This window comes from Eleutherodactylus coqui, chromosome 5 (assembly GCF_035609145.1).
Source record: "Eleutherodactylus coqui strain aEleCoq1 chromosome 5, aEleCoq1.hap1, whole genome shotgun sequence".
NCBI lineage: Eukaryota > Metazoa > Chordata > Amphibia > Anura > Eleutherodactylidae > Eleutherodactylus > Eleutherodactylus coqui.
This window is the reverse complement of record NC_089841.1, coordinates 133,235,546-133,248,122: the sequence shown is the minus strand read 5'-3', so window position 1 is coordinate 133,248,122 and position 12,577 is coordinate 133,235,546. Positions and strand designations below refer to the sequence as shown.

Genomic DNA, 12,577 nt, shown 5'->3' with positions numbered 1-12,577 from the left:
ATTTTGTCCTGCTTTCAATAATGTAAAACCTGCAGGCGGCGTCATAGCATACATATAATGTATTACTGATCAAATATACTACTAGTTTGTAAAACTACTATACTTTAAAGGGAGCCTGCCATTACAAATTTCAATATTAACCCTTTCCAATCCACTGTCTGACCTATGAAGACATTATGATTTAATGCTGTACAGCTCCGATGTTGGAAGACGTCTGTCGGGGCTCTCTTACTGTATATTTGCCAGCCTCTCTGCTGTTGGAGCCTATCCAACGTGTCACCTCATGCAGTACTGGCTTTAGCCAGCAGATAGCGCCGTTGTATAATGGCAGAAAAAGAGTAAACCCCCTAGGAAAACCAGGATACAAATTGGACTGGAAAGGGTTAAGCTGCAAACTATAGCGCTATCCAGCATGGTCAATGTATTACACATATGTATGTGTTTAAAAATACAGAATAAGAATTACCCCAAATTCTTTTATTTTTCAGTGCCATTGTAGATGCCCACTTGTGAGTCATCCAGGGGTGCCTGCAGCTCCGAGTCACTGCACCAGCCGACTAATCTCGCACTCCTATCAACCATCACTTTCCCTGGCTCCTGACAGCAGCATTTGTTGCCCTGACGTCATGGGCATGCGCCATATGGCTCTGTCCTCATCTTCCATGCACCTCATTTCACTGCGCATGCACTAAAAGATGTGCCATGTGGCCCGCTGCTCATGTCTTCCTTGCAGACTTGGAAGTGGAATTGAGGTCTACACACCTTGCTTCACTGCACATGCCAGAATACCCGAGCAGAGGGCTGCACAGACTGTGCATGCGAATGCAGTATGGCAAGCACTGATATCAGGAATTAGAGGAGGGGACATGATTAATCTGCCTGTTGCATGTATTTGTCTAGAAACACAGTGCATGCAATACATTGAACATCCTGCATAGTGCTATGGTGGTGGCTTAATAGTTAAATTTCTGGTGCAAAGTTCCCTTTAAAGTGTGATCCAAGTTATACTTTTTTAGTTAAGGTTTGCTCCCAATGCACTGTCATAACAAACTGGCATATACTCACCTCTTCCCGCTTATACTGTGTTCTGTACCACAGCTTGGGGTCTTCCCTGATGTCACGTTTATAGGCTGCCCCAGCCTGGTTACGGGATGTACAGGCGCTGTAGCCAATGACAGCTAAGATCTCACCTGTTGAGCTCTGTTATTGGCTGCAGCACCTGTGATGTCCCGTAAACCAGACGGGACTGAAGTCTGTAAATAAACAGATTAGCAGAGAACCGAACACCGATGCAGGACTCAGTAGGAGAGGGGAGTATATGCCGATTTTAATCTTACTGTATGCAGAACAGACTTTTACTAAAAAATATAACTTTGACCACCCCTTAAGACCAGAGAATTTTTATTTTTTTAATTTGCTAAATTATCAAAAGAAAATAAGCCCAAACCGAATATGCTTGTTTCATTTTAATCGATCTGTGCTTTTGTTTCACTCTAAAACGCTTGAAATAGGTCCTATACAAGAGTCAATGATGCTGACTGTATTTTTTCCAAATAAGTACAGTTCATAGGCGATTAGCTGTTTCCAGAAGCCAATGTTAGGGTTTATAATAGGCCGTTGTTTTCTTAAGTGAGCATGTGCAGCCAGCAGGGTAAGGCCATGATACCTCATTAAATAAGCCAGGCAGAGTGTAGGAGCCCGGCTTACACCTGCCGCACAGTGAATGAGCGTCCGCCCTCCACCAGCTTCTACTTCGTCAATCTTCTGCGATATGGTTTCAAAGTAATCATACAAGGGGGTTTCTGGTAGGTCGGCTACAGGGAAGTGTAGATATTCCACATCAGGAATGACACGTGTGTTATGTCCTAGTGAGACGTTAATGACACGTGTAATATGGCGGCTTCTCAGTAAGACTGGCATCATCGCCGCTGCTGCATTGCTCACGAACAATCCATCCGTTACTTGGGACAGCTGGGAAATTGACATTGTTGCCTTCTTTTCTTACACAAGCTGTTTTTCTTTTCTTTTCTTTTTCATAAGCTGTTACCACCAGGAGATCTCTTAAGCTGTAATAAAAGTGTAAAAAATACATTAAAAATGTTCTGGTATATATTTTAAATACTGTATCATACACAATGCAACAACGTATAGGGGTTGTCCAATTGTCAACTATTGACAGTCTATCATCACGCTACTATTGTATCTTGTCCCCACCAGGATTATGGGTGGAGACGGCCTGAGGTAAAGGGAACGCCTAAAGGTTCTCATTGGCAGCCAAATACACACCCTAACCGATCTACCCATAGCTCGGTGGAAGCTTCTGATTGGCTGCCATATACACGCCTTCAGCGAGCTTCCGAGAGCAGCAGCAGCTCGGTGGAGACGTGCAAAGGCTTCACAGAGGGAGAGAGCGCCCTCTCTTGTGTAGTCGCTGGGTTGTCATGGCAACAGGACGCCAGCTACAGGCGTCCTGCTTGCCATTCAGGAGCTGCGGCAGTGAATCGGAATCGGTGTGGGGAGCCAGCCTGTTGCTATCAGTGGGGGTAAACAGGGAGGGAGGAACAGCGGTAGCCATCCTGCAGCTATCAGCAGTCAGAGGGGACAGCGGGAGCTCCCGCTGTCATTACCTCCCCCCTTCCCCCCTTCCCCTCCCGACCGCTGATGTAGCTGTAGCTCCTTCCCTCTGTGAAGCCTTTGCATGACTCCACCGAGCTGCTGCTCCTCTCGGAAGCTTGCTGAAGGCATGTATATGGCAGCCAATCAGAAGCTTCCACTGAGCTATGGGCAGATCGGTGAGGGTGTGTATTTGGCTGCCAATGAGAACCTTTAGGCATTCCCTTTACCTTAGGCTGTCTCCACCCATAACCCTGGTGGAGACAAGATATAATAGTACCAGGTGTATTTACATGAAGGATTTTCACACACTATTTATCTGTGTTGGAAGATGCACAGAAAACACATTTACTATGTTTTAGACACTTACGGACACTTTTTTACAACATGTCTAATGAAGGGGCTTTCCTCCGTGGATAAGTTGAAATAAATGCAATATGATGCACCAAAATTTGTGTGAAGAATTGCACTAAACTTTGGTGCAATTTTTGGAGTAAACTAATCTTGACTAATAGGTGGTATAAAGTTAAACTAGATTGTCTAAAGATTCAACAGATTTAGCATTCAGTAGAGCCACGTTGATAATCTGGTGCATTTTTAGACAGTGTAGTCTAAGTTTGCACGGTCTACCCATTAGGCTGTATTTGCGCATATTACGCACAGAGAAGAGAACCCATACAATATTTGTTGTGCTCATTTCAGTTGTACAAAACTATTCGCAGCACGTTCTATTTTCCCTGCACATTTGCGAAGGGAATGAGAACATTTTGAAGTCCCGAAACTATTTGGCCATTTTAAAGGCTGAAGGCATTGTTGCATATTATTTTTGCATGCGCAAAAGGTACAGTAAAAAAAGCAGTGAATCAGGTCTTAGACATTAGTTTTAGTAAATATACCCCAATATTAGTGGGGTATTTCACGTTTTACTATTAACCTACAGCTAATGTTTGTACGCATTTTTTTTCTTGCCGAAAAAAGAGCCCACTGCATCAAAATGCTAAAAAGTGGCATTTTTGCAAGCCTTAATGTTGCTTATGGTTGACCGTACATGTTAAACGTAGTTCGACTGAGCCTGCCAGACTTGCCGATCATCTAGCGCAGTGGTGGCGAACCTATGGCACGCGTGCCAGAGGCGGCACTCAGAGCTTTCCCAGCTGGCACTCGCCGCCATCGGCCGCTCACCACATTAGTAAATACCGGCAGGGGTGCCGCAGCTTCCCTGCTGGTATTCACTCAGCAGCGCTGATCCCGGCGCACACCGTGATGTCAGTGTGCAGCCAGGATCCTCCTCCCCCCTCTCTGACGTCTCCTACTTGGTTCCGCGAGAGCAGGGGAGGGGAGAAGGTGTCTGGAAGCACGTCACAGTGTGCTCCTAGGATCAGTGGCAGCAACAGCACCAAGCAGATGAGGTGGGAGCGGGTATTTGGGTCTCAGAGGGGGGTGGGGTGGGGGCTATTACTACAGGGGCCACTGTCGGATGTTGCTATTACTACTGGGGGCCACTGTGAGATGTCACTATTACTACTTGCTACTGTGGGATGTCACTATTACTACTGGGGACGCTGTGAAGTGTCACTATTACTACTGGGGACCACTGTGGGATGTCACTATTACCGCTGGGGCAGCTGTGCGGGGTCACTATAACCACTAAAGCCGCTCTGGGGTCACTATTAGTGCTAGGGCTGCTCTGAGGGGGTCACCCTTACTGCTGGGGCCGCTCTGGGGGGGTCAATATCACTGCTGGGATATGTTTACATGAGGTGGAAGTGCTGCAGAATGTCCTCAGCGGAAATTTCCGTGGCAAATTCCACAGCATTTTTGCATCCAAAAGAAGTCAAAATCTGCACCCAGTGTATTTAGAAACAGCCTTGTCCTTTTAAGAACGACGGGGGTAAAATCATACGTCCTGATAAGCCCCGCCCCCTGACATGTTGGCAGTTTACAATAAATAAGTGGGTTTTGAGTTGCAGTTTGGGCACTCGGTCTCTAAAAGGTTCGCCATCACTGATCTAGTGTATGGAGTCTTCTGGCTCTCCTTTGATGACAGATGTTGGGGAAATAAATACGGGGCAGTTGGATTTCATCTGTTCTATCCTTTTGTTCTTGAGGAGATGAGCTGCTCTAGCAGTGGCCTTCTCCCCTCTCTACAATTAGACCACATGCACGCTCGGTTGAGCTGAGTATGCCTCTGTATATCAGGTGATAGTGGTTGGCCAAACAATCTAAAATGTATGTGCGGAATAACACATGCCGTGAGGGATATAAGAACCACATGTTCTACCTCCTACCCATTGGTAATTGTGTAAGTGGTTATAAAATTAAAGATGGGGCAAGGTTTATCCGAACACTGATAACTTCTTGCAACAAGTTATCTTAACCTAACAAAAGCCATTTAAAAGGTATTGAAAGGGCAAAGAGAGTGCCACAGATTATATTATTTAATGTGTTGTGCCAAGTTAAATTTAGCTATATTTATATATAATGTACCCCTTAATGTAAATCACCCGAATATTAAAAGCCATCTAGGGGAGTTCCATGATGATATAAAAGTACAAAATGGTGGCCTGAGTTTTTTACAAAAAAAGACTAAAAAGCTTTACAAGGGATAAGAAATCTAAATGTCTTTGATTAATGAAATTGTTACCTGGAGAGTCGGGGTAAGTATCGCACCCGCCCCTTCAAATTTCAGAATAAATACACTTTGAAGCTTGATTGGGAGCTGAGTCCGAACCACAGGGGTGGGCCATGCTGGCGCCTCTCCACCCACTACATGAAGACTGACCACTGTCTCCCCAGCATGGCCCACCCCCGTGGTTTGGACACAGCTCTCAGTCAAAGTTCAAAGTCCATTTATTCTGAAATGCCGCAGCATTACAGAATGCAACCTCCTTGGAGCAGCAGACATCCCCGTGCCTGTGATTTGGGCAGCATGAACTCGTTTACAGAATACCGATTACGTTTGCTAGGAGAAAAGATAAGTACTTACTATATTACATATTGCTAGGTGGGTATTACCAGCAGAGGTTGTAAACTGCTGAGTGTTGGTCCTGATATACACATGTGGTTGGAAGAATAGCCAGCTGCCAAGTAACTGACTATGACACAATGGTGATGTCACAAACCTACAGATTGCAACTTCGTATACAGTCATCCTTCCCTTATGTTTTAGCATGTCTGGTTTTCAGTTTTTTGCTTGATCTAATGTTTTTTTTAGTTTCCTCATCTGTTTTAAAATGTCGAAAGAGGCACCTGAGCGTCCCATAGTAACTTTTTGCACAAGAAAATACACAGGAGGCCTAATGTTACACAGGTTTGTACGCTACTGCTAACTACTGGGCGGATTTAGCAATACTGTCAGGTTAATTCAGTTATAAACTGTCAAGAGGGACATGTACCTTGCTTACTTCCAGCTTTGGAAGCTGAAGGGTATGTTCACACATAGCGTAAATGCTGCAGATTTCCCGTGGCAAAATCTACAGCATTTCTGCACCAAAAACAGAGTCAAAACCTCTACCATTGGCGCAGATTTTGACTCGAAATCTGCTGCGGATATGCAGTTGTTTTCAGCTTGCTGCTCCTCTCACTACACGGCATGGAGCAGCCCTCACCCGGCAGCTGCTACTAAGTGCCGTGGCCACCAGTCAGGTGGTGCGGAAGTGGGTGCATCACCTGACTGGCGCTCACGTTGCTTAGTAGTACTTGCTGGGTGAGGGCTCCATGCCGTGCAGTGAGGGGCTCCTGATTGTTGGGTGAAAGGAGTGGCAAGCTGAAAACAAAATGCACTTATGGTAGAGATTTTGATTCCGTTTTTGGTGCGGAAATGCTGTAGATTTTGCCAGTGTTGGGATGCTGATTGCTAAGTGAGGGGAGCGGTAGGCTGAAATCTGCACAGAATTTTCTGCACATAAAATCGGCAGCATTTCCGCTACTTCTGAACATACCCTAAAGGGAACCTGCCATCACCTTTTGAGACCCATAAACTATACTATGGGACTGAAAGATGAGTGGACAGGGAGTGCAGGGAGCTGTTTTATACTCCCCGGGTGTCCTGTGCCTGCCCTGTCTTCTTGTAAAGTTGGCGCACATATCATGACTCTTCAGATGGTTCCGTGCGTGCGCCGTCCCACAGAGATGAATGGGAAAGTGTGTGCACGGAGCTCTCTGAAAAGTCATGCTGTATTGGGTTCAAAGGAGATAACAGCTTCCCTTTAAGGATCTGGCCTATTAGGCAACTTCTGCCTAACCAGTGATGGGACTGGTTTTCCTTAAAGCTGGACTCCTAGAAATTCAACCCGAATCAGTTTTGCCTAATAGTCCTAACTTTACAGTGACCACCAGATGGCAAACTTGTCTCAGAAGATCCCAGATTTTACTGCAACCTGTCCATGGGTTCTGTGATAACGAGAACAGACATAACTGCATTCATAATGAATTTAGAAGTCTGGATAAAGGGGTTGAATAGTTTAGGAAACCCATTTTCATTTACTCTACTAGGGAATTCAGCAATTAAGAAGGGGGGGTGGGGCGCTGTTCAGGATTCTCATAGAGAATGGTTACAAAGAGTGCATCCCATACTGGAGGATCTCTCTTGGGTTAGCCAGAAGACCCATTACTTTGTATGGACACTATGCAGAGCTTATTTAATTTCCCCGTGGTGATGGAGCAAGGATAAAGAACACCGACTGCCAGGTTTCCTTCCAGACTACAGCTGATTGCTGGGGTCCTATGGTAGTAGGGGCACTTTATAATATATTATCAACTGATAATTCCAAGCCTTCCAAGGGCCCTTTTACAAGAGCCAAGAATTGACCCATTAGAATGAACGCCAATTGACGTAGCACGCTATTTGTCAATCAGCACTTGTTATCCCTGGTCACACCAGCAGATAATTGCTGGTATGGAATGAATGACCATTACTACAGTCGTTCATCCTCATGCTCTACAGCATTTCTCCCTGTTTGCATGTGCAGATATACTACTGACCAATAATTTATATGCCAGCTTTAAAAAATTCCAATCTGCTGTTGAATGAGAGTTTACTCCTTCATTAGCTAATGGCTGGCATATTCAGACAGGTCAATGATTGGGCAACTGACCATTTCTACCCAATCATTGGCCTGAGGAAAAGGACCCTGTTAAGCAGTGTCTGTCCATATCGGAGAACCTCTTTAACAGCCCTGCTGCGTGATAATGTGTTCACACCTAATTTTATATTATTCCTCATATACGCTCTGCTCTCTCTTTACTAACCTTAATAACCAGGTCTCAGCGAGGTCTGGTGCCAAGAACCCATCTTGGCAATGTGATAATTAGAGATAATAACGATGAAAAGCGGATACTGGATCTGAAGGTGAGAGATATCACGGTTCTTTTTACTATGGTATGAGTATCTTACAACGATCAACACCATTTCCCTCTTCACACAAATAGATACAAATGTCCACTGACATGAAGTACCTACCTTTATAAGAGCCATCACGGAGGTTATGGAAGTGACTGCAGCCATCACTGACGGAGCATGGCATCATAGGTCTTTATATTGCTGTGACCTGTAGTCAGGCTGGGGCACTCGTCCTTAATATTGGGTGCAAAAATGCATCTATTATATACTTGTGTGAAAGCTGCCTTATGGTTAAAAGCTACATCCACCTTTACTCCGCTGTATTAGTAAAAGTAAAAAAAAACTACTAATTCCTAGTCTACAGATACAAAACCTGCAATAGGTATACGCCATAAGAATGAAAACAAATTCATCTAACAAACTTTATTAATAAGTATATTTAAAATAGATAGGTGTAAACCCATTAAAAAGCACTCGTGCTCTGAGGGAAACGGTAAGCTTATATTCGTAATCTATATAAGAATCTTGAAATCAAATAAGATAATGGTCAAATACGGCGCTGCTACAGTGTTTCCCCAAAATAAGACCCAGTCTTATATAAATTTTTGCCCCAAATTTTTGCACTGTCTTATTTTTCAGGGATGCCTTATAATACCTACCCAGTAGGTGTGATCCTGGCCCTCCCGCTGCTCTCCTGAGCTCCGACATGCTCGCTTCAGTTCTCGGCCGCTTTCTGGTTGCGGATTCATAAATCCGCCTTCAGGAAGTGATGGCTCTTATTGGCTGAGCAGCGCTCGAGAACCAATCACAGCCATTGCATTTGGTTCTTGAGCACTGATCAACCAATCAATGCAGAACTCGATGGACAATCAGAGCTATCACTTTCTTGAGGCGGGATTTATGAATCCCGTAACCAGAAAGTGCTCTACTGTCGACAGCCGAGGACTGAAGCAAGCACACCGGAGCAGTGGGAGGACCCGGACTGCGTCTGCTTTTTAAAAAAATATAATCTAGCTAGGGCTTATTATCATGGTGGGGGTTATATTTCAAGCCTCGCCGTAAATCTAGAAAAATCAGGGTAGGGCTTATTTTCGGGGAAACAGTATAATGGTGCCTGTCCCACTCCCATTAATATTCACAGGACAAGGAATGGACTACAGCGCTGCGCTGGAGAGCGAGGTGATATCACATTTGCTGGCACAGACTCCACCAGGCATATAGACTAGGAATATTTTAAAAGGTTTTTTTAATTATGTGGTGGATTTGTTGCAAACTTTCCGTTGTGGAAAAATAGTGCAGCAATTTGCCATCAAGATGCGCACAAAATAGATTGCAAGAAAACGCAGAATCCTAAAACCCATGTTTTTCAATGACTTTTTCCCATTTGTGATGTTTTCTCTCATGCGATGTTGCGAGATTTAGAAATTGCTGCTTGCTCTATCTTTCTGCGTTTTGCAATTTTTTATTTATTTTTTTCTTGCCCATGTTCCGCTATAAAGCTTCCGTTTTTTCCCATCACAACACAAAAACGCATTGCACGAAAATGCAAGTTCATAACATTAGAAACTCCTATTGTCATCTATTGCGCAAGAAAATCACAGGCACCAGCGAAGCGCAATGTTTTTCTCATGAACAAAATTGCGATATTGCCGTGATTTTATTGTGGCGATATCGTGCTCGCCAGTGTGAAGGAGCCCTAAAGGTGGCTTCAGGTGGATGTATTTGCATGCATTTTTGCACATTTAAAAATTGCATGCGCTAAACACAAAAAATAGAACCTATTAATTCAATTGGGTTAATACGGTTTTTTTTTGTGCATGCAAAAAATAGGACCTGCTCTATTATCCTGCATATTTGCGCACTGATGGCCCCATAGAAGTCTATGGCAGGTGCGCCCAATGCGGGCATAGGCGTAGTACACTGCGTAATTCCATGAAAAATAGAACACATCTGGACCTCATAAAGCTAAATAGCCTTTTAAGTCATGGTGGGGGTGTTTCGCATGCATATGTGAACAGGTTCTGTGAATGCAAAAAACACTATGCGCCGGCAGAGTCTGAGGAGAAGGCCCACAGCCGAGGAGATAGAGGGGTAGATAAAGGTCTTGTCACAGGGCTCTACCATTTTCTTCCCTGGGGGTAGCTCGGGACCTGTCTAAGTTACTGCTGGTGAAGATCACAGGGAAAGCAACTGAGTTACCTTTCTTTAGTCACTCGTGACGCCACTGCCCCGTCTTCTGCGGTGAATCCTGATGATTGCAAAAAGTAGTTCACACACGGAAAACATTCTGGACAAAACCAGGAATGGTCAGTAGTGTCTGTTTACTGTAATTTTAGTAAAGTCCAATTTACAACAGCAGTTTGGCACAAATACAACAAGATGAGGTGGTGCAACAGGGAGGATTCTCGGGGTATTCCGGATGATCCACAGTCTCAGTTATCTGTGTGATCCCGCTCCCGGGGACTTTCTCTCTCTCTTTTACTCTCTACCAATCAACACTCACATTCTTGTTTTCCTCTCTTTTAGCCAGACAGATGTTCTTCTCTCTCACTTAGTGCTTAGTGGTAGCATCGGCATATCCTGGGTAGACTAGGCCCAGGCATTGTGGAATCGCTCAGCTTCCTCCATTTTCTCACATGGAGCAATCTCTGTCTATGTGGCTCACTCATTTGCAGACTTACTCAGGCCGACTCTCTCCACTTACCCTTCTCTGAGTAGGATGACTGACTTCACTTGCATATCCTCTTGCAAACACATGTACATAGCACAATGACTCACAAACGATACATACAAAACATTTCATTTTCCAGACATAACCCATTCAGTGCTGCAGAGGTGCAATACACATAACTCAAATGCATACTACACATAAGAGACTGACAAGACATTGACACGAGACAGACATAACATTAGGGAGAGGCCCCACTGACTCTGGGCCACTATAGTCCCCCCCCCTAATTTAAAAAAACCTGACCCCGGTGCCTCTTAAAACATAGTGTGAAATCCGGAGTTGGAATTTCTCAGTGTTTTACTCATTAACACATTAGGAACCATCTACACAGTCTTGGATAGTGTAAGGCAAAACCATTACATGAACTCCCCCTTCTGGTTACTAATCAGAGTTAAACCCATCCCAGTGTACTCAGACTACCTGGGATCTCACTTTCTCTGTAAAGCCGTAATACATGACATCGTGTATGAAAGTGGGATGGCCATACCCACAGAGTATTACTACTAGGCTGGACAGAATCCAGAATCCACTAGGATTGCTATGGGGCTCTTACATAATTCTTCTCCCCAAAGACTAAAGAAGAAATACAGCACTGTAGCTGAAGAGGAGAATAGAAATAGGGTGACTGGTAGGACTCGAAAAATATGGAGAAAGTAGAATGAACATCACTTCCTCGAAATCTCATGAAGGGTGGTAGCTTAAGTCAATACCCCCAACCGAGCTGACTATACAAAAAGTAGTAATGATGCTGCACCTACTGAAACAGCTAGGACAACAGACAGACACTGGTGCACCAAGTAGATAAGTAGGGTGTAGCATTTAAACCTCCTATCTCATACGTGCATCACTCAAATGCACACGGTCAGTTAAGTGCAAGCAGAATTTTTACTTTACGTATGCCCTACTGCACATAAGCTTTAAACATTTTGAAACATTACGTTTAACCATTTTGCAATCAGGTTATGCATTAAATTTTAGCAATACGAACATTTGCATTCTTGAACTATAAATAACTTTGAAGTCCTTTTTGGGTATAACTGGGACAAAAAGTAAAAGAATAACAAATGGAGTCTCTCAACACCAAGTCACTTTTGGAGTAAACGACAGGGTTGGCTCCTCATTTTCAGACTCTGCACTGAAGCCTGATGGTGTGACACTACCCTCCCATGAACAAATCCCCACAGACTAACACAGTGAGGGGCTCGCTATTAGAAAGTTACTCCCTTCCAAGTCCTTTGTAGTACTATCCTCTGCCTGGATGGGCTCAAAACAGTCGGCATATGACTGCCGCCGGGCTTGAGACAAGTCCTCCAAGACGGGAGTTTGCTCACTACAAACTTGTGGCAACGGAACATGGCTGAGTGCGGGCCACAGTCTCACCGAAGGTCCTCTTGGGCAGTCATCCACGAAGCAGAAGCCATAGTTTGAGTCTCCGTCCTCCTTAATAAACAGGTGCATGGATGGTGGTAGCATGACGCTCACTCTTTGGTTGTCCCGGTGAATGAGGCTCCATAGAGGGTAACGCAGCTCCACAAAACCACCAGGAACTCTGTATTGCTGCAGTCTCCTGAGCCTTTTCCCGGCTGGAGGAGTGGTGAAGGAAGGAGATGCGGCCTCCGCAGAGACAGGGTCGCAGTCCTGCGGCTCCACAATTCTCTATTCGGCTGGCAGTGAAACCATAGGCAGCATCTCCTGTAGCTCTGGCTCATCACCCCAATAAAATCGGGCCTGAGGTGGTGGATATCTAGCAGGAAAACATTGGAGAGTCTTAGCAGTAGTCATCTCGCCTGCAAGGGTGCTCACGCTGGTCTGTTGAGTAAAGTCTATTGGCTCACTCACCAGCATTGGCAACTCTTCTTCTTGGCAGTCCTCAGCATTTTGCCGCTGCTCTG

The 12,577-nt window shown here is 44.7% G+C and overlaps 1 protein-coding gene across 1 annotated transcript; it reads right to left on the bottom strand.

Annotated features, from left to right (window-relative positions):
• Positions 1–1,488: 1,488 nt before the first annotated feature.
• On the bottom strand, positions 1,489–2,062 carry DUSP18 (dual specificity phosphatase 18). Its single transcript, XM_066604906.1, has one exon. The coding sequence runs from the start codon at positions 1,984–1,986 to the stop codon at positions 1,489–1,491; it is 498 nt and encodes a 165-aa protein (XP_066461003.1). The 5' UTR covers positions 1,987–2,062.
• Positions 2,063–12,577: the final 10,515 nt, after the last annotated feature.